Raw genomic sequence first — 21,527 nt, 5'->3', positions numbered from 1 at the left:
GCCCAGAGAACTGGCAAGAAATAAGATTCTGTCCTGTTTTTCCTCAGCCCACAAAATACACACTTCACTTGTTTTGCTCTTTAGACTCCAAGGTCCTAGTTTTTTTTGTTTTGTTTTCCTCCTTTCCTTTGCCCCACCTCACCGCACCCAAAGAAAGCTCTTGGGAATGGGACAGGCCACCCTTTGCTCCTCCAGGCGAAACGAAGGAGGCCGAGCTCAGCGGACCAGGCATTTTGGACCGTCTTGGAGTGACTGCAGTAGGAAAGCACTCTCGGCCTTTTGCTGGACTTTCGGTCTTCCGCAGGCAGCGGGGACTCGCGATGTAGTGACCAGTCTGGCTCCCTGATGGCCGTGTTCTGTGTCAGCATTCATACCTTCTCAGTTACCGAGGCAGCTCTTGGGGTTCCTCAGCTCTTTCTCTATAAAAGGCCCCTTTCGCACCCTTGATCTTGGTTTTTACAGCAACCTCTGAGTGTTAATAGCCCTTTTTTATGTTTAAGAAAACTGAGGCCCGTGGAGATGAAGAAAAGAGGAAGAGTGAGGTTCATGGTCACACAGTTAAGGAACAGCAGAGCTGGGACTCGAATTCAGATCTTCTGACATTATATCCAGTGCTCATTCCCTTTTATTCCAAGTGTACCTTTCATTACCATGGATGAGAAGATCCCCTGGGGTTATCTTCTCATCCTACCTTTCATGGATAAGAAAACTAAAGTCATGTCAGCTCACTTGGGCAAAGTTAAATAGCTAAGTACCTATCTTTTCCACATAGTGTTCCTGTCTTACCTCTAATAACTGGTCTTTCTCACTGGTCATCCTCCACCGATGCTAATCCTTGTAGCGATCTCGTAGATGTGATCTTTCCCATTGATTCTCTGTAAAATGCTAGTTGTATTTATTCTATAAAGTTCTGAATAGACAAATCAGTAAACTTCAACCTTTTCTTTATCTTATAGACAGCATCAGCAGAAAGAATTCAGTAATTCTGTCGAACTCAGGAATTTGGCCAGGCAAATACATAACACAGACAAACACGCGTGCATGGAGACACACACCCTCTTAGATCATACGTTCAGCTTCTTCATTTAGTTGGCAAAGTCCCTTCTGTGTTTTAAAGTATTCTAAAAGCATATGCTTTAGGGACAGTTTGCCAGGAAGCTAATGAAACCAGTCTTTCCTGAAAGTGATGATGATAGTAGTGCTCTTTATTGAGTCCCTTTCTCCATGCCTGGCATTATACTGGGACTTCAGGTACATTTTCTCATTTAACCACTAGGTCCTCAGCCCTGGGAGATAGATGCCATTGTCATCCCCATGTGTTCTGTTGACACTTCCCCACGCCCTGATGCAGCCCAACGAGCTCAGAGAAACTTCAGGCTATCTTGATCTGGTTTGTTTTGCCTTCATGCCCTGCCCACTCTTCCCTAACCACTGTAGGGTGAATTAACTTCTCCATAATTGGCCATTTTCCAGATCATCTCAGTTCATTGGTTAATGCATTTGTGTTCATTCATTCTCCATTTACTGTCTATTGCTGCCTGCCAGGCACGGCTGCACTCGGAGTTGCAAAGTCCAGGTCCGCAAGGCCCTTCTGTTCTTCTGGGGAGGAAGCTGTGTGCTCAGACAACTGCACCTTGATCTGTGCGGTGCTCGAGGGAAACATAGGATGTTGTGAGGGCACAGCGGAAGGGCCTAACTCAGCTTGTGAGTGGCAAAGTCAGGGCAGGCTTCCTGGAGGAGGTGAATCATGGCCTAAGTCATAAAAGAAGGGTAGGAGTTAGGACTGTGTCAGACATCTGGCTTTATCACAATTCTTGGCTTCTCCACTCATTTTTCTGCCAGCCACATAAGGGAGAAAATGGAGACCAGAAATACACAGCCTCCCCCTACCCCCACCCCCACCCTGGCCTCATACGCATTCCTTCCTCTTCTTTTGACCCTCATTTCTTAGGTTTTGAGGAATCTCCTCTCTATGTTTATCTGCTTGTTGATAATTTATTCATTTGAAAACCTTTTCTGAGAGCCTATTCTGTGCACAGCACTATGACGAGAGGGCGTCTAGGCCCTGCCTCCTGAGAGGCCTGGCCCTCTTCTCACCAGCCACAGCCTCTAGAGAAGTGTGGCTCTCTGCCCTCTTCCAGAACTCGGCGTCTGGCTGACTCCCCGCACAGAACCCTTGCAGATAAACCTCATCTTGGTCAAGCGCTTCCAGGAACTGTCTTCCTTGGGCTTTCTCATCCTGCCTTCTGTTTTATTGATCTACCTGTTCATCTCCTTTATCCGCCTTGGGCATTCCCTGAGGGCAGGGTCTGTGTTCTTATTTTTTCTCTGTACTCCATAGTGGCACATTGGTAAAGATGAGTGAAAAACCCTTTTCAAAATTACAAATCACCATGTATCAAGCACCTAACATGAGTCAGTTGCTCACTTTATGCTTTATATATGAAGATCTCTAATTCTCATATCTTTGAAAGGTGGACACTGTTGGCCTTACCTCTTAGGTAAGAAAACTTGGGCTCAGGAAAGCAAAATGAATTCTTGAAAGCCACACCATTAATAAACAACATAGTCTAGCATCAAATTTAGGTTCCCATGCCCCCGATCTTTCTACCATATTATTTATTGTCTGGAATCACCTGGGGAGTTTTATAAAATTCTAATACCTGGGTCTCAGCCCCAGTTCTGATTAGTGGTTGGGTTCGTGGCCTTGGCATTGGGATTTATGTGAAGTTCCCCGTGTGAGTCTAATAGGAGCCAAGGTTGAGAACTTGTGCACTGCACCACGTTGCCTTTCTGCATCCACACTGGCTGCAGCTGCTGGTGGTGGTGTGTGAATCTAAGTGTCCACATGTGTGGTGTCCACGTGACCAGAATACAAGTTCTTTGTAGCCAGGAGCCTTTGGCCTCTGCGCTGCTTCCCCACCCCATGACCTCACCACCTCTGCACGTGCACTGCCGAGGGTCCTTGACTGTATCATCAGTTTCTTGGTTCTTATGTCTCATCCAGGGGAATTCACTGATAGGTGGTTGGAGTTTGATCACATCCAGCTGTTCTCATCCTCAGAGCCTGTTGACATAGCAGAAGAGTCTTGTAAACACACTGAGCACAGTTGCTGGTCTGGAGAGTGTTGCTCATGACCTAGACCTGTTGCAAGTGCAGCCAGTGCCGGCCCTCCCACATGTTAGCAGCCCTGCTCTGGAGGGAGGTGGCTGCTCTAAAGCTCCCCAACACGATGTCCACACGCTGTTCTGGCTTTTCACCCTCAGGAGGGATTGATGGCCACCCAGTCAGTGAGAGTTAGCTCATGTGCTTATGCTGTTCTGTTGGGGCGCAGAAAGGTCTGACCCTCTGTGTGGTGCTTTTTCCTTTGTTCCACAGTGCTTAGTGTCTGGCTTTTCATGCTGGGCCCCAGCTGAAGCCGCCCACTTTCCTATGTTCCTTCCCGTTTCTGCTACCAAAGGGACACTGGGACACCCCACATGTCACTTCGTGTCCCTGGGAGTATAATACTAGCAACTGGAGATACTTTTTAGTGCTGGGGGTGGGGGTTATCCTGAGACTCCTGGGCCCTTGTTGGACCTTGTCAGCTGAAAGGAAGTCTCCTGTGATGCTGCTCAGATCTTCTGGAATCTTCCTTGTCCTAATCCCACCTCCTAATATTTATTATTCAACCATCATTCACGGACCAACAGTTCTTTGGCAGGCCCTGATCTGGACACGATGATGCAAAAATAAAACACATATTCCATGTCTCAGAGGCATAGTCCAGTGTATATAGTATACACATAAAGCAACATTCCTAGAAGTATGGCCCCCAGAACTGCTGCATTAGAGGTATAAGGGGTGCTTATTAAACTAGAGATTCTTAGGTCCTCCTTCTGTATCTGCTGTTGCAGGATCTCTGGGGATGTGGCCCAAGCACTTGCATTTTAGCATGCTTCCTAAGTGAATCTGAGGTGCTCTGAGGTTTGACAACTGCAGCACTGAGCCCTAGTAACAGGACGATGTCATATGTGATGGTGAGCACCGCAGAGTGGCCGTCTGCAGGAGTATCTGTTCTGAGGAGGAATACCAGCTGAGCAAGGAACAGCAGCTACCCCAAGGTGTCACAAGGAATAACTAGATGTAGCCAGAGAATCACTTCTCTAGAGATGTGAACTGTGCTGAACTCCTTTCTGTGACTCTGTTCCTTGTTTCTGCTTAAGCAGAGTGTGCTTGGGTCGGGCAGCACTGATGCCAGTGCACAGGGGCTGTGGGGTCTCCTGCTGTATCTCTGCACATGACCCCTTAGCTCCAGGTTTAACTCCTGTCCTCTTTAAGCCTCATATTGTAGCCCTGTTTTCAGATCTAACCTTTATTTGTCTTCAGTTCAAAGGTTTGGGTTTGCAGGGTTTGCCCCCTAGAGGTCAGGTAGGGCCTGGGCCTGTGGGCTGCAGTCTGCAGGCATTGACCGCTCAGCCATGTGCTCACGAGTAGCTGATTTTCTCTTTATTGGAAGCAGGTGGGTTACTCAGAGAGCAGAGCAGGGGAGAAGTGGATAGTCAGCGGAAACAGGGCAGGGGAGACGATGGCATTTTAAAGTCTGGGGACTGATCTGCTCAGAAACCTCTCAGTTTGGAGATGAGGAAGCTGAGGGTCAGGAAGATGATAGGAAATACCCAGAGACACCATATGCACAGCCTCCGGCCCTAGGGACCGAAGTTCTGGGTTTCTGGCCAGTGCTGCTTCTACTTTACTACATTGGATAGGAACCTTTTCTAAATACACCTGGAGGGCTTATTTTTTTAAAGGGGTCTTGATAGAACCCTGCAGCACTCCATTAGTAGGGGTGATTTTTAAATATATACTCTGTTTTCTGAAAGCCTGGCACACCTGGATTTTGGAGCTTTGTGTTTAGAAATAAAATGAGACCATGTCTGTGGAAGCAAGTTGATAGGTTTTCAAACTGGGGCCCCTGGACCCGCAGCATCAGCACCATCTGGAAGCTTGTTAGAAATGCAACTTCTCCAGTCTCATCCCAGGACCCCTGACTCAGAAACTCTGGGGTGGCGGCCAGCAGTCTTTTAAACGGTCTTTTAAACGGGACCTGCAGAGAATTCTGCTGCCTGCTCAAGCTGGAGAGCCATTGTTCTTGAAGAGGAAATTGGCCCTGGGGCTTTTGGGAATAAGCCTTCACATACCTGCGACTTTAGCTGTCTGATATGGCAGCAGGGAGGCAGGAGCAGTGGGGTTAGTGTCACAACTCTCAGGTCCCTGGGTGAGATCATTTAAGGTTTGGCCTTTTCCTCGAGAAGCAAGGGAAGTGTGTGTGTACAGGACCATCGCGCTGTTCGAATCTAGGAGCGCTTGCTGAGTGTGGCTCTCCACGTCTTCAGAAAGCAACCTTTACACATCGCTCCCAATACGGTGAAGCTCCCGAGCCTTGTTTCTCTATGTGCTTAAGCCCGAAGCCTGTGGTTGTCAATTGGTTTAAAACAAAGTGATCAATATTATGATATTTTTCTCCACTTGCACAGTTGTGCTGACTTTTTTTTTGGAGTTACTTATTAAATGAAAATAAAATGCTATTTCTTGGCAGGTTTGACTCTTCAGAATTTCCTGGTGGACAACGAGACCTTCTCAGGATTCCTGAATCACAACCTCTCTCTGCCTAGGTCTACTGTGGACAATATACTGGGGGCTGACGTCAGTCTTCGCAAGGTAAGCTGTGACCTGCAGCTTCCTTGGTGGGGCGGATGGCAGTGGCATTGCTGGAGAGTGCCTGGAAAGAAAAGAGTAAACCCCTATCTTTGTAACGGTGCTGAAGTTCACCTAGTTTGACTTCCCTGCTCAGGCTGGCATTGCCACCATCTAGAGACAATGGCAGCCTGCCGTCCTGGGCCAGCTGGCTGAAATAAAACTGATTTCCTGCCTGTCAACGGGCATGTGTTCCTAAGTTCCTCCTAAAAGGGGCATGAATTTAAGTTACGATCAATTAAACATTTTCTGTAAAATTTCACAATGTTGAGATAATAACCAGGATTTAGGATTATTGAACTGGAACAGCTCTGGCAGTAGATGGAAAAACTTAATGTTTCCTATAAAGAAAGATATGTATGGAGAAAATGTTTTGTTTTTCTTGTTTATATAACCAGGAAGTGATATTAGTGTTTCTAAAGAATGTTAACCTTACATTCTTAGGAAACTTCCTCTGGCATCGTCAGAAGTCGTACAGCTCCTGTGTAGTGGGTAGTAGACCCAACTTGCGTGGTTTATTGATTTTCACAGAAGCTTCTCAAGCTTATTCTCTGGCAGGAAGAGGAACTGCTTCCTTAACCTGTCTCATGTCTACACACCAGCTTGTCTTCTCAATAAGCAGAAGTAGAGGAAATGCTTATGCCTAAAAATAAGATCTTTGCTGTACATGCTGTAGAACTTTCAAAATTAGAAAAATGTGCTTATTGCTCGCTCTTGTGAAACTAGGGAGAAATATGCCTTGTGTTTAGCAACTATGTGGTTGGGAGACGGGCCCAAGGCAGCAGGCATATGAAAATAGTTGCGTTTAGCGTGATTTCCATTGCCCCCTGCCAAATTCATATCTGTCACACGTGATCAGGTTAAAGTAAGGGGTATCCTAGGGATGGAGATGGTCCTTGAGTGGTATGTAGGTTCTCTGTATTGTCACTGCTCTTAAGCACAGATGGTAAAGGTAAGCTGACAGCCTGAGTCAAACCAAAGGACGGTTCAGTATCGGGCAGTAGGTGAGAACCTCATGGAAAGTGTGGCAGGCCAGACGCTCTGTGGTGTTAGAAAGCTGCCTGGGTTTTGTGAAGCTCTTGTCTCATCATACACAAAAGGCTGTACTACAAGCAGGTCAGGATGCACTAATTTAAAACAATAGGAGAAGTAGTAATGGGGTAGTAAAGAGTCTGCATCAACCACTCATTATTCCACAAATATTTCCTGTTTGTAGTGTTCCAGCACTGTGGACACAAAGTGAGTAGGAAAAGCAAGGCCCCTCATCTTCCTGAACTTGCTGTCTAATGAATAGTAAGGACTGTACATGAGGTTCTGTTTGTTTAGGCCCAGAAAAGCTAATCAAGTAAGCAAAACAAGGTCAAGCAGAGGCTCTCTTGTGGGGCAAGGGTTGCTATAATGAATAGAGAAGAGTAACCCAGCATTGGCTTGCCAGTGAAATGAGAAGCTTGGCTGGGGGTACTCCGCTCTGGGGCATGTAAAATGAATAGCTCCACATTCTAAAATTGCTTGAATAGTTCTCTACATCAGTTAAATATCCGTACCTACAAATAAATAGTATAAATGCTCTATTCCTATGATTCAGTCCAACCCCGGTTTGACATATTACAAGTTACAAAATAATGAGAATGTTTTTCCCTAATAGAAGTGGTTTCAGGAGTTCATACTCTAGATCCCTAGTCACTGAATCACGTGTTCCACTTTTGAGAAAAGAGTTGCACTCAGGACTTTCCTTCTCAAGGACAAGAGAGTGGGAGATGACGAGTCAAACACAACCTTCAGGTTTCAAATGTCCTGTCTGGTCATGCCTTGATACATTCCGAAGTTCATTGAAGTGGTGTCCACTCTTCAAAGCTGTGTTGATGTGAAGACCCCCAAAAGGCTTCAAGGACCCCGCTTCCCATCTTTGTAATCCAGTTTTGCCTGTCTCTCTTTGTATGAAATGTTTCCAGGTGTTTCTGCAAGGCTACCAGTTACATTTGGCTGATCTGTGCAATGGATCCAAGTTAAAAGAGGTGATCCACCTTGATGACCACGAAGTTTCCACGCTCTGCAGTCTGCCACCGGAGAAGCTGGAGGCAGCTGAGCAAGTTCTGCGTTCCAACGTGGACATCCTGAAGCCCATCCTGGTGAGTAGGCGTGCTGTGGGGAGAAGCTTCAAGCACTAATTCTTTTGGAATGTGAAATATTTTCTTGGACAACGTGACTTTGTTTTTGTAGAAACATGGAGCTGGCCGAGAGTTTGAGATGTAATATAGCTCAATGGTATTCTAACTGTTCTTGCAAACTTTTGGGCTGTCTCCCAAAGAGTTGATGGAGGGAGAATGAGTTGGGTGTGGCTTTGAGTCTAAGCCCAAGCTCCCTTGTGCCTGTTTCAATCAGAGAAGGCCTGTTTTTTTTTTTTTTTAATTATAATTTGAGATTATAAGAGTTCATTTGAAGAAGAGTTTTCCAGTTTAAAAAAAAGTCTCAAAACCACTGATGAAAAGATAGATACCTATTCATTTTAAAAAGCCCATCAGAAAGCAGACATGAGCTGTCACAGTGGGAAAACCTTAGAATTGGATGGAAGCACACTCAATAATTAACTTAATCAATGACAAAACGGCATTTACACACACAAAAAATGCCAACAAAGTCTGATTAGTCTAGGAATCGGTAGTTTGGAGAAGCAGTCCATGAGAATACATGTTCATTCTTATTCAAAGAATGGGGGTGAACCTGAGCATTTGGGTCATAGGAGTATTGTTGTTGTATGTAGTTCCAGAACAGGTGCATTTGGGGGAGTTTTGCAAGACCTCTGGTGAAATGCCCCCCTCCAACAACCAACCATTTAGCACCCAGTGTTCTGATTTTTTACTCACCAGATAGTACTCGGGTTTGTCAGTAGTTTCTCTTAAAACCAGGGAAAGAGGTCTGGAAGGAAGATGTGCCTGGAAAGAGATGTTCCTTATTATAAATAAAAAGAAGTTGGAGTCCTCTGGGACTTTGTGACACGTAATTTTTTTTAAAGATTTTATTTATTTATTTTTAGAGAGGGAAGGGAGGCAAATAGAGAGAAAGAAACATCAATGTGTGGTTGCTGGGGGCCATGGCCTGCAACCCAGGCATGTACCTTGACTGGGAATCGAACCTGCGACACTTTGGTTCGCAGCCCACGCTCCATCCACTGAGCTACGCCAGCCCGGGTGTACATAATTTTTTTATAGAGAGACAGGTCCCCCTGGGGGTGCTTAATCTCTCTGACTTCCCTTTCTGCCACATCTCTCTGCCTCTAGCCAGGGAAAGTTCACTGCCTTTCAGGGCTCATGTGATTAGATTGGACCCATCCAGATAATCCAGGATGATGCCAATTTTAAGGCTGAGATGGGTAACTTGAAGAATTTCTTGCAAGTGCTGGGGCCTGTAGAGCAAGGCTTGCTCTTCCATCCCATTTTCACTGATGACCTGCCAAGAACTCCCTGACAACAGCCTTGGCCAGCACGGGACACTGTGAGCCACAGTGAAAAGAATGTGGGGTTAGCTAGGCTTGGCCTCTCGTCTTGGCTCCCCATTGTCTCAGTGATGTGAAGGTGGTGTCAGGTCCTTGAGGTGAGGAGATAGAGTCTGAGTCTTGAGTTAGCAAGGATACACATACAGATTTACCTCCATTTCACTAACAGCTTGGATTGCACATCCATGGGACTAGATACTGTCTTGACCTCTCATGGTACCTTCACCCTAAGAGGGAAAGTTCTGCATCTGTGGAACAGAGAGTTCTGTTCACATGTCTTCTGATTCATACAGCACATTCTTGCAAAGGCGGACCTCTGTCTATGGGACAAAGAAGGTGCAGTGAGTAGTGCCTTGAGGTCCCCGGAAGGCCAGTGCTCGCACAGCAGGGCTGTGTATACACCGAGGGAGCAGATGGAGGAGGGTTAGCAAAGTCACCCTTGTCTGGAAGGGTCTTTGTTTGCTGCCTTTTTGACTTTTAGACCAGGACTCCGGATGGGGCTTGGCTTGTGGCGTTCTGGGGCTAGATACTTCAACTTGCCACGTACAGTCTTTAAAGAACATGTGTGGCCTCTTTTGCAGGAGAAAACACTTGCTTTTTTTCTTCTTCCTGAAATTCAGACATTTGTGTGAAGTATCCGATTTTGTTTGGGTTGGTTTAACTTCATTGCCCACCTGTTTACAACATATGCTTTCGCTCAGTAAGCAACTGCAATCCTCATCATTTGGTAAATGGTAGAGAGACATGCTTCATGGATTTACTCTTCAGACTCTGTGTTCACCTAATTCGCCTGGGAAAAGGGGACCACAGAACTGGGGATAAATATTTGGTGAATTTAGCAGTGTGTTCATATGACCACTCAACCCCATCTGGACATTTTTGCCTCCATTATATTGTCTCTTCCTTGAAAAGTACTGTCATTTCTTAGAGGTTTGATTTTTTTTTTTTGATCCTGAGCTATGTGGTAGTAGGTTTATTTAAATGTGTTTAAAAACAGAAAAAGGGGAAGTATTTTAATGCAGTAAACATAGCAAGTTTAAAAGTTAATACTCAAATTGTTGAATTGTTTTCAAACAATTAGTACCTTCAGGCATGAGTTTTATAGTTTCCTATTTTGATTTAAAAATGTTGAAATGTTCTTCAAAGGAAAGCTTTATTGTGAGGTAATTCATGGGAAAGAGACAGTGATTGCTCCTGGGTGGTGATGGTCATTGACGCTGGCATGTGCTTTATTTTCACCCTGAACTACAATGTAAGTCCTGGTCCTGAGCTGGAGTTTCTGAATATGGGCAAACTGAAGTAGTGGGTTTAGTCTGCTTTATGAGAGTATTTAGGGGGAGTTTGCAATGTCCCAATAAACACATGGTAACATGCGTTGGCAGAAAGAAAACGAAATGGCGTATTATATTGGAAATACATCCACATTTCACTTTATTTCCTAGTAGGGTCCCAGGAAAATGTCTGTGTGGGTAAGACATTCATAAATTGAAGAGAGTTTTCAATTACATTTTTATTTCACAGCTGTTCTGTCTTCTATTTCTAGTTGGCTGTGACTTCTAATGCATTAGTAGTAATGCTTCCCAGCCTCTATTTTGTATAGTGGTCATCTATAAACAACCACGTTCATTCAGTAAATACTTATTAAACCCTGATCTGTGCTATGTACTGGTCCAGGGAGGTGGCGGTGAGCAAGGTACTGCTTTTCTCTGAGCTTCCCTGCTGGTGGTGGAGTAGATGGGACAGACCAAGCAAGGAGCAGATACTGTGCAGAGGGACAGCCCCTCTGCTAGGGGTCATGTAGGCCCCAATGGGGCCTCTTAACCTGGTCTTGGAGGATCAGGAAAGAAGCATCCTCTAAGCTGAAACCAAACAATGGAGCTGAGCCAGGAAAAGAACAGGAGAGGCATGTTCTAGGCAGAGGATAAGGGATGTGCATGCATTTGGCGGGATGGGGGGAGAGGAGGAGGTGGAACTTAGGGGAACCGTCCCTGATTGAGTAGCTCAGGGTGGAGTGGATGTCCTTATGGGGAGTTTGATGGGAGGAGGAATGTAAGATATGATGCTGTGGAGGTGGGCAAAGGTTAGCTGGTCATGAACCTGTTAGGCTATTGGGCATCACCCTTAGAGCAAGGGGAGCTACCAAAAGACTCTAGAGGGTGGAATGACTTGATGAGGTGAAAACAGAACAGAGGAAATCTGTGAATATGAGTGACCTTTGAAGTAGGACTCACACCAGTCCATCTAGCCTTCCTACTGTGCTGTTCTCCCTTTCTTTTAGTTTGTAGGCCAGCACTGAATCCACTGAGCCACACAAGCCAGGGTTGTTCTCCCTTTCTTTTGATTTTCCTTCTGCAGACATTTACTGGGCATCTGGTTATTATGTGCCAGGAACGGGGCTGAACACTGAGCTGAAATAAAACACCAGCTCAGAAATTAGAGTTGAAATTGCCTTTTAAATTTTCAGTCTTTTATAATTTAACTATTAAGCTAGTGAGAAAAGGAAAAAAGAATGGTGTTGTCTGTTAAACTCAGAAGGATGGGGCACAATGGCCTTTGTCATTCTGGGTTCAGCGGCACAGAATGCTATGCTTTTAGGAAATGTTACTGTGTTGTGATTCACACATTTAGCAGAAGTGGGTGGGAGCCTTTGAGTAATACAATAAGCATTTGTGGATTCTTCCTCCACTGATACTGTAGTATTTAGTTGTGATCTAAAAATATTGAATAATACATGAATTCCTGTTAGCTCAACACAGAATGTACAGTCCTTCACTAAAGGTTATATTTTCCCTCTTTCCCCTCCTTTCCTTCAAACAAGAAAATCACTTGCTTCCAGTGGTCAATAGGGACCTATATGAGTTCATAGCCAAGGGAATGTTTTTGGTTAGGAAAAATAATAGAATTCCAAACTGAATTGTTTACTGCAGCTCCATGGACAAAGGATCTGGCAGGGTTTGCTGGCCTTTGTCAAGAATGAGCAGGAGACCACAGTTAACAGTACTGCAAGCACATGGTTCTCAGACGTTTTGTGGCCTAGTTTCAAAGCATGTTTCCTGGGGTTGATGTTGTTCAAGGAAGTTGCATCTTTCAGATGCAATATTTACTCTAGCCAGCATACTTTCTTTGCCCTTCCTCCCCCTCTTGCTTATTTTTCATTGAATGAAAAAGAAATGAAATAGTTAAAATATACAAAAAAGGTACAGAGAATACCACAAAGAACACCCTGTACCACCAGCCACCATTTGATCATACTTGCTTTGGGTCTTTGCAAGAAATAAAGCGTTACAGATACAGTTGATGGCACCTGTGGTACTCCTCTCTCTCCCATCAGCGATAGCCACTGTTCTGTACAACCGTATATGTATTTGCATTCTGTTAATAACATCATGCTGTGTTGTTTTGCATGTTGTTTACCTTGTATAAATGTGCATATCCATCTACACCTTGTCTTTTTTCACTCAGCATTAGATTTTTGAGATTTATCAATGTTGATACATGTGGCATCTGGTTAATTGTAACTGCTGCATGGTATTCCATTTTTATACAAACATGTGAAAAAAGATATATTCTTCCAGCCTTTGCCTCCCCCCTGCCCACCCAACATTGTTTACGGTGTCTTTTGGTGCACAGTTTTTACTTTTGAAAGTTGGAGGGGTGTTTTTTGCCCCATTTGGTTTGGGCTTTTTATATTTTGTTTAAGAGGGATTTTCCTACCCCAAGTTCACAAGTATATTTTCTTCTATATTTTTGAAACTTTCATTTTTACTTTTAGCTCTTTATCGAATCTACCCCAAATTTAATTTTACATAGTGGTGTGAGATGGAAAGTTTATTAATTTTTCTTGCATGAATAGCTAGCTGTTCTAGCAACAGTAATTGAATAACCCATCCTTTCCCCACTAATTTTTAATATTAAGTTTGACAGTTTGCATCAGCCTTCTCTTTGTATTTTCATAATGTCCAAGCACAGAAAAGTAAAATGAAGTCTTGAGCAAAATAATAGCTCAGTAGATAATGTATGTTTTAAACTTAGTCTGAATTTGAATTGTGTGTGTGTCTTTTTTTTAACCCTGTGATGTCAGCCTGCACTTGTGTGTGTGACTCTAGGCAGCACCTCTTTGAAAATGGAAATTTGTATTGACTGCAGGCCGCCAATACTGTTAAAGAATACTGATCATTTATCTCAAATGATTAGTGTAAACAAGATCCTAGAAATGGCATTGACTCTTCAACCTATTGCTTATGGATGGGTTTAGCCGATTCCCCTGAAACCAAAACCTAAATCAGTAAATTTAACAAATATACCAAGGCTCACATTGTTGACAACAAAGTCACGTAGTAAGGTACGGTATAGCATGGGGGTCAGAGAGCCACAGTAAGTGTCACGAGGTTGCACTTGTAGGTTAAACAGTCACGCAGGAGGCCCTGCTGTGTGTGTGGAGTTTTGCTGAGTTGTGTAGCTTTTAAAATAGGAAGAATAAACTTGCCCCACAGTTAAGATATGCAAGTTAAAAAACCTGAAGGAAAAAACATTACTTGTGCAGATTTAAATTCGTTCAGATGGCAAAGACATTCTAAGAACAGCATGAACTGCTTGCTCATTGATTTGTACCCTTCAGGGGAGAGATGACTGCTAACGATGACGGGTGCCGGTGATGGGTCTGGAGTTAGAGAAACCTGGTCTTTGGCACTTGGTAAATTTATGTGCATGAGGGGCTGTACACAAAAAAGTGCTGACTTTGGCAGCATGAAAGAGAATTCCTTCTTTCCAAGCTTTTGGTAGCTTTGAAAGTCATAGTTTTTCCCTTTCTCATTGAGCTATCACCAGCTTGGTTTTCAAGGCTATTTCCGTGGTCCCGTCTGGCAGAACCCTAGACAGAGTTGGGAATTTGTGGTCAGGGTTGCATTTGGATGCACACATACCCCATGTGCGAGATATTTTTACCTGTTACGTATTAACTAGTTTTTAATATGTGTTTCTGTACTATTAGAAAGCATTCATCAAAGAATTACTTATTCTTAAATAAACAACCTGCAAACAGAATAATTTTAGTGTCTTATTTTGGTTAGGAGTGTGTCTTTTGTGTGTGCATTTAAACTCAAGGTTGTGAATGGTTTTAATTCACTTTTTTATTTTCAATAGAGATTTCAGGTTTATATTTGAGCTTTAAAAAACAAAGTATTTTTTTTTCATTGCAGACAGGAATAGGCACTGTATCACCCATCCTGAACAGGGAGCTGTCCGAAGGCACAAAAGCTTTGCTGGATAGTCTCGGGACTCTGGCCCAAGAGGTACGTTCCAACTCTCCATCACCAGAAGGCAGACCGTCCACTGTCACTTTTTTGACCCTAAGTTTGATTAACAGCATTCATTCGATTTGTATATCATATGAAATGTGCAATCAATAGTAGAGGCATCAGTGATCTTAAAAATGATATGGTTTGATCTCCTTACGTTAGAGAAGAAGGAACAGACTCATAGATGTCTCAGAGCTAATTAGTAGCTTAAGGCCCGATATCTAGTCTAGAACATTCTCCCATTTTTATTCCACCCCTAGCTCATAACTCATTTGGAAAGAAGGTATTTCCCCTGATCCCCGCCATGCTCCATGTGCTGTGTTTGTCTTCAAGCAAGTTCTGCACATTTCTTCTTTAGCTGCAAGGCCAGAGAATCTTTTTACCAAAACACTTGTTTGCTAACTAATCCACATCTTTCCCTTGTGTACACCTGGCCTCTGGGGTTCGACTTTGGGAATAAAGTCTTTTGAGGAACCCTAAGGTGAGTTTGTCTTTGAGGTCCCCATGTTGACAAATGTATCAGAATAACCTTTGTCATAGGATCAGTGGGCCTGTAGGTGCTTACAAAAGCAGTTCACCTCTCCTTTACCTCCAGGCCAGGGTGTACTTCACCTTCCGACACCCAGCCTTGTTTCACATTAGACTTGGGAAGGAGGGACTGTCTGGGGCCCAGCGTGTAGGGTGCTGTGATCAGAACAAGGCGGGCCTTAATGTGTAGGACATTGGCTAGGACTGAAGTGTGGGGGAATTTTCTCAGCCTTGGCCCAGCCTGATTTTAGTTGCTTCTCGAACACATTTTTTTGGTGTTGGTATCATTTTTCTCAAATATCAAAATTTACTTTGTTTTCTGGGAGTGAAAGTATTGTATGTTGTTCACTGTGAAAAATGCAAAATGTTTAGAAAATATAGAAAACACCAAGATTAAACAATTGATACTTCAGTCTATCATTTTTGGTTTTCCCAAAAAGAAAAAAAACTTTTACGTATGCCCATGTGTCTGGCTAAAGAAGCCTGGATCTTGCATCCCTTTCAGGAAAATAAAAGCCCTCTCCCAGCCTGCCATTTGCTAAATAAATAATTCAGTTGTGAATGCTGGTGACAGTTCAGGAGGTGGTGAAGCTGGGTCACCTGGGGCTCTTCCAGGAGGCAGAAAGAGACACAGGAAGTGCCCTGCAGGCCCATCACCATTTCTGTGGGGTCCTGTTAGCTGACGTGGACGGCCCTGCACTGACCGCTCTGCCCGGTCCTCTCCCAGCCTTAGAGAGCGCGGAGCAGGGACAGTGACACGGGAGGCTGCCTCCAGCCTCAGGGCCTGGGTGCAGCCATTTCCTCTTCCATCACCGGCCTGCCTTTGGTCTGGGGTTAAAAAAAAATAAGTAAAAGCATGTGATGTTCCCACTGCTGATGTGGCGGAAACTCTCCAACTGCGCAGTATACATTTTTCTTGGCAGCTGCTTCCGTGTGTACTGCTTGTTCCCTGGTCCAGGGCAAGCAGGGGCCATCTGGTCTCTCAATGTAAAACCCTCAAGTCACTTTGACCCCATGCTACTCATTGTCTCCCTTGCTATTTCTCTGGGGCGAGTGGGAGAAGATAACTAAATATGTGCTCCACATGAAGGAAGTGCGGAGCATGAGCTGAGGAGCAGAAGAATGAGTAAGCATTTGCCCCTAAGATAGGTGCTGGGAAGAGCCAACAGTTTGGAGTAACTCTACCATTTGTGGTGCCTCTGTCCCAAGATGTGCTTGTTTTATGTGGGAAGAAATTTATTATTTTGGTTGGGGCATGGCGGCATGGTGGTGGTGAGGCCGCCTGTGGGAAGAGAAGTGAGTGGCTTTTACTCACTTTTAGTTAACAACCTCCAGGGCTGTTTCACCCACCGACCAAAGGAAAGGTGGTCTGGCCATCTCTTTTTTCCCTGTCTATGTACCTACCTCATACAGGCTCTGAAAAGATAAAGTAAGGAAAAGCTGGCCACCTAATTGTGTTCTAGTGTTATGTGTTAGATGTCCCCTCTCTGGAGGGACAGATGTTTGGGACATCTGACCACCCCAAGAGTGTCTAGTTCCCCTCTGGAGGCCGAGGGCAGTCAGATTCTACAGCATCCAGGACCATACTCCCTGTCATACTCTGTGAGTCAGGGCACACGGAGTCTGATTCTAGGCCTTCTCGAAGGTGTGCGCAGGGTCCCACAGCCTCTGCCCTCCACTCTTCACGGTTCGGTCTTCCACGTGGTGAGAACGTGCAGTGACTTTTCAAGGGACGTAGGGATCCGTTAATGATTTATTGTGAAATGTGTGGAAATACAAAGTGCTCTATAAATATTTAATTACAATAGCCATTGGGCCAAGAACTCCACAAGGTGCTGGAGTACATTTGCATGGGAGACAAAGCGCTTGTCGAGTGGAAGTCAGACCCAGCGCGGGCTGCCTGGAGAGTCTGACTCATCGCTGCAAGGGCCCGCTCTGTGCAGGGCCCCTCTCGTATATCATGTGATGTATTCCTCACCGCCACACTCTGTCATCGTCTTGATGATACATTGGGCCTTAGAAGAGTGACCTTTCTAAGGCTGTATGCTAATGAGAGACGTAGCTGGGATTCATACTCTCTGATCTTATGCTTGTTCCATTGCGCACACCTAACTGAGGTCGCACACAGTAGCTCTTCTCCCAAGGGGCAGAGGGTCCCTCCGTTTCCACACTGGAGTTGGAGGTGTTTTAGAAATGCATCAGCGATCGAGGGCGTGAGCAGTTCCTGATGTGTGCATATTGAACAAATCACTGTTCAGAGAGAGCATTCTCTCCTATCAACCAGAAGATAATTGGAATAAAATAAAGCCCATCACCAGGGGCCCTACTAGCTGCCAAGTTGTATTTCTTCATCTTTAGTGTGCATAAGCATCTTGTGAAAATGTAGGTTTGAATTGCAGATTGACGGTTCAGACTCTGCACTTCAAACCTCTCAGATTCTGCTATTGGTAGTCCCTGGACCGTACCGGGCATGGTTCAGGCATCCCTATCACGAGCCTTTGAGGAGATGATGTCATACAAGACAGGTTCTGGGATGTGGCCTTGGTGAGGCTGAGAAAATAAGATGTTTCTTTCTTCTTTGTCTCCACCCCTTGCTCTACCCCTTTCTTCTCTTCCCTCTCCTTTTCCTCCTGATGCCTGGCCTCAGCTGTTGAGCATGAGGAGCTGGAGTGACATGCGGCAGGAGGTGATGTTTCTGACCAACGTGAACAGCTCCGGCTCCTCCACTCAGATATACCAGGCTGTCTCCCGCATCGTCTGTGGCCATCCTGAGGGCGGGGGCCTGAAGATCAAGTCCCTCAACTGGTATGAGGACAACAACTACAAAGCCCTCTTTGGAGGCAATGGCACCGAGGAGGATGCTGGCACCTTCTATGACAATTCTACAAGTGAGTGTCTGTGCAGACCAGAGCCCTGGCCCCAGCCCACCCTAGAGGGTGACTCAGTCAGTCCTGTGTCACCTCTGCCCTCGTGCGTACCCTCATCCTCTGTAGCAGCATTGGATGTTCATACGTCTGCTCACCGGGCCAAGCCCCTAGAGGAGAGCACCTTTTCCCGAGTAGCTACCTGTCTCTGCTTCTTTGAATGGGGCCTGGCACATCTCTGGTACACAGTGTGTTTGTCGAATGAATGATTGAAAGCCAATCTCCCAGTTTTCTGGAGGACATAGGAAAGTGGTTCCCAAAGTAATCAAGGCTCTTCTTTTCCCCCTTCCTTTCCTCCCCTGCCTTGAGGTATGCCTTAAAATGAAAACAATAACAGTAATAATCATAACTTAAAAGTCAACCTTTAGGGAACATTTGCTATGCATTCTGTTTGTTATCTTATTTAACCCTTACCATAACCCTTCAAGGAAGGTTTCATTGACCCACATTTTATAGGTTCAGAGAGGTTAAGTAACTTGTTCAAAACCACAACACAGCCAATCCACAAGAGTCAAGATTAAACCCAGATGCTCCTGGCTCTGTGCTTCCCTTCCCCCCTACCCCCCCAAACCACACAACCACACAGCCTCTGAAATACCTGTTCGTGGTGGCGTGTGTCTACCATCAGACTGGAGCATTTGATCAGCTGTTTGTTTTCGGTTCTTAGCCGTGAGGCCCTGTTAAAGAGCCTTGTAACCCCATATCTGCCCACACCTGGGCTGCCTTGCGGGCGTGTGTGTCCTGTGCCTGGTGGTAGCGGGGAGCCAGTGTTACAGTTTCAGACAATGGCATCGTTTTCCTTGAAAACTTGATGCAAGCGAGCCTTTCTCCATTTCCGACCGCAGGTGTGTCTTTCAGACACTGAGTGAGGCAGCTTTTTGTGCATTACTGTAACACAAGAACCTTTTATTTTTCTCTGGAGTAAAGCACTCCAGACATCGCAGCTTGCTTTGCAAGCCTGAGGGGATGGCGTTACGGGCAGTTTTCTGAAATGCCATCCCCTCCATGCCCTTGCTTTGCAAGTCAACCCAAGGGAGCCTTCATTTTTCCAACAGATGTAAATGTGAGCAAATTCTGTGTTTTTTAAAAAAAAAATTACATTGCCTTTGCAGCATGTAGAGAATACTTGGTGTATCTATAAGAACCCAGAATGAAATTTTTAAAAAAATCAGTAATCCTTTTGGAAAATCAAATCCTATTGGTCTGCTTTAACTTTGGATTTCTCACTTTAGGATTATTATTACATTTATTGCATGTACTTGTGATGTCACCTATTCATTAAAGGGAATTATTCAGTTTTTCCTTGAAAACTAAAGTCTGAGTCCAGCCCAGTGTTTTCAGTGAAAACAGAGTGGTGAGCATATGGAGCATGGAGGTAGAGATGTGCAGGTGTGCGCATAGTGAAAGCATTTTCTGCATCGTCTCAGTTGTGAGCTTTCCATCGTCAGTGTTACAGTAAGCTCTGATTATTTATCAGCCATTGTTCTAAGGGCTCTACAGGTAATATCTCAGTTCATCCTCCTCACATGTCGGCTACGTAGATGTCATTAACTTTATTTTGACAGGGAAGCAAACTGAGACTCAGACTGATGAAGTTATTTATTCCATAGCTATTAAGTGGTAGAGCTGGGATTTGAACCTAAGACTGTGTCGCTGGCTCTAAAGCCCTGTTAGTTCCCACAAGTATATCACCACGTATATGAATATTTGTCTTTCGTCTTCATAGCTCCGTATTGCAATGATCTGATGAAGAATTTGGAGTCCAGCCCTCTTTCCCGCATCATATGGAAAGCTCTCAAACCTCTGCTTGTTGGGAAGATCCTGTATACACCTGACACTCCAGCCACAAGGCAGGTTATGGCTGAGGTAAGCTGCCAGGCCCAGGAATTCCTGTCCAGAATCCTAGTAGAATTACAAGCAAAACAGTAAAAGCAGTTCCAGATGGAGTATAGTGAACAAGCTCCTGGCCCTTCTGGGATTTCCAGAGTGAGAGCCTTGAGCCCGACCCAGGCCAGAGCTGACTGCAGAGGTCGGCTCTCCAACCTTGGGTGTTGGAGCTACAGGCGGCACCACCTCTCGGGGATGGGGAGACTGGGAAAGGGCTGCTGTGATGGAGCCGCTGCCTTTCTCATGTCTCTGCCTCTCCTTTTCCTTCCTGCTCCCCCTGGCTCCTTTCCTGACTCCAGGTGAATAAGACTTTCCAGGAACTGGCTGTGTTTCATGATATAAAAGGCATGTGGGAGGAACTCAGCCCCAAGATCTGGACCTTCATGGAGAGCAGCACAGAGATGGACCTTGTCCGGGTGAGTGTCCTGACTACTATGTGCCTGCGTGATGCCGGAGAGGTGGGTTTCTGGTCACCTCCCCAGACGTAACTGAGGTGAGAATTCTTTACGTTTAACCAGCTTAGACGTACTGAGCAGAGCTCCAGCCACAGGCTGTCCCCTTTGTAGAGCAATAGGTGACGGTACACAGAGAACACTGTTTTCATGCACATCGTCATCAATGCATCTGGTGGTCAAAAGTCAGTTTTCTAAGGAAGTGAGTGAGGGCTGGTATTTGGAGCAAGAGACTGGTGATTGTAGGACCCTGGCTATTTTCATTTCTGTCTCTTGAGCCAACCACAGCATCTTGTTTAGGCTTTCTGTGCTTCAGTAGAACTTGGACAGAGGTGTGGGGAGCAAAGGGCTGGTCTGACCCATAGACTGGTGTGAGATACTCCAAAGTCACCGAGTGCCCGAGCTGCCGTTACCACATGGAGGGGAATTGCACGCACTTAGTCCCTCAGAATCACTTGAAAGGGTTTAGTACTCCAGAGACAATTGGATTCAAAAGCAGAGCAGCAAGAACAGAATGTCTCCTTTGCTTGAGCCCGAGTGCCATTTAATCACATCATCCCTGCCTTAGGCTGAGTCAGAGAATCATTAAACTGTTTCCTATCTCCATGGTGAGGGAGGCGGTGTCCTGTTGTGACTGCTGCCATTAAGAACCAGGAACGGGTTTGGTCAGGTTTCTTGTCTTTGATACCTCATTCATCAGAGGGGCAGCTGGGTTTTAGAGGCAATTCCTATCTGGAAGGTACTCCCTCAGGCTTAGGACTGGCCCAATCCCCTGGGAGGGGACATCCCCAGGGGCCCCTCCATTGATGGGAAAGCTGAAGTCACCCTTGTAGTAGTCCTTGTACAAACGTGGGACTCTTAAATCCGGGCCTTTAAAAACCAAGGGGCTTTTGTAAGAACAGGAGCAATGATTTTTGTGGATTTACTGAATCATTCCTGACTAATATTAATGGCAACTCATGCCCTTCAAGGATGGGTCTCTGTCTGGCTCCAGTCTGTTCTCTGCAGCGGGACTCTCGTGGTCCAGCCATGGACAGCGGCCTAGACCTAGGTGTGATCTCAGGCCTCTTCTTCCTGGTCCTCTCCTTGGAATCTGCATCTCTCCCTGTTAGATGTCTCGCCTTCTGAGTCTCAGAGGATTCCATGAGTTTGGAGGGATTCCACGAGGTTGGATCTATAGGCAGAGAGATGCTTTCCCTACTCTGAAAT

At 45.2% G+C, this 21,527-nt stretch overlaps 1 protein-coding gene across 3 annotated transcripts in view; it reads left to right on the top strand.

Annotated features, from left to right (window-relative positions):
* ABCA1 (ATP binding cassette subfamily A member 1) overlaps positions 1–21,527 on the top strand; it is a 119,778-nt gene that overhangs the window by 47,906 nt on the left and 50,345 nt on the right. For all 3 annotated transcript variants that reach the window (XM_045839983.1, XM_045839986.1, XM_045839984.1), the window contains exons 6-11: positions 5,580–5,701; positions 7,690–7,866; positions 14,429–14,521; positions 17,703–17,943; positions 19,706–19,845; positions 20,166–20,282. In XM_045839983.1, the coding sequence (XP_045695939.1) occupies positions 5,580–5,701; positions 7,690–7,866; positions 14,429–14,521; positions 17,703–17,943; positions 19,706–19,845; positions 20,166–20,282 (890 nt within the window). The remainder of the gene's footprint in view (positions 1–5,579; positions 5,702–7,689; positions 7,867–14,428; positions 14,522–17,702; positions 17,944–19,705; positions 19,846–20,165; positions 20,283–21,527) is intronic.

The sequence above is a fragment of the Phyllostomus hastatus genome, unplaced genomic scaffold (genome assembly GCF_019186645.2).
Source record: "Phyllostomus hastatus isolate PE091 unplaced genomic scaffold, TTU_PhHast_1.1 phas_contig_34, whole genome shotgun sequence".
In the NCBI taxonomy this organism is placed as follows: Eukaryota; Metazoa; Chordata; class Mammalia; order Chiroptera; family Phyllostomidae; genus Phyllostomus; species Phyllostomus hastatus.
This window is presented reverse-complemented; position numbering and strand designations above follow the sequence as displayed.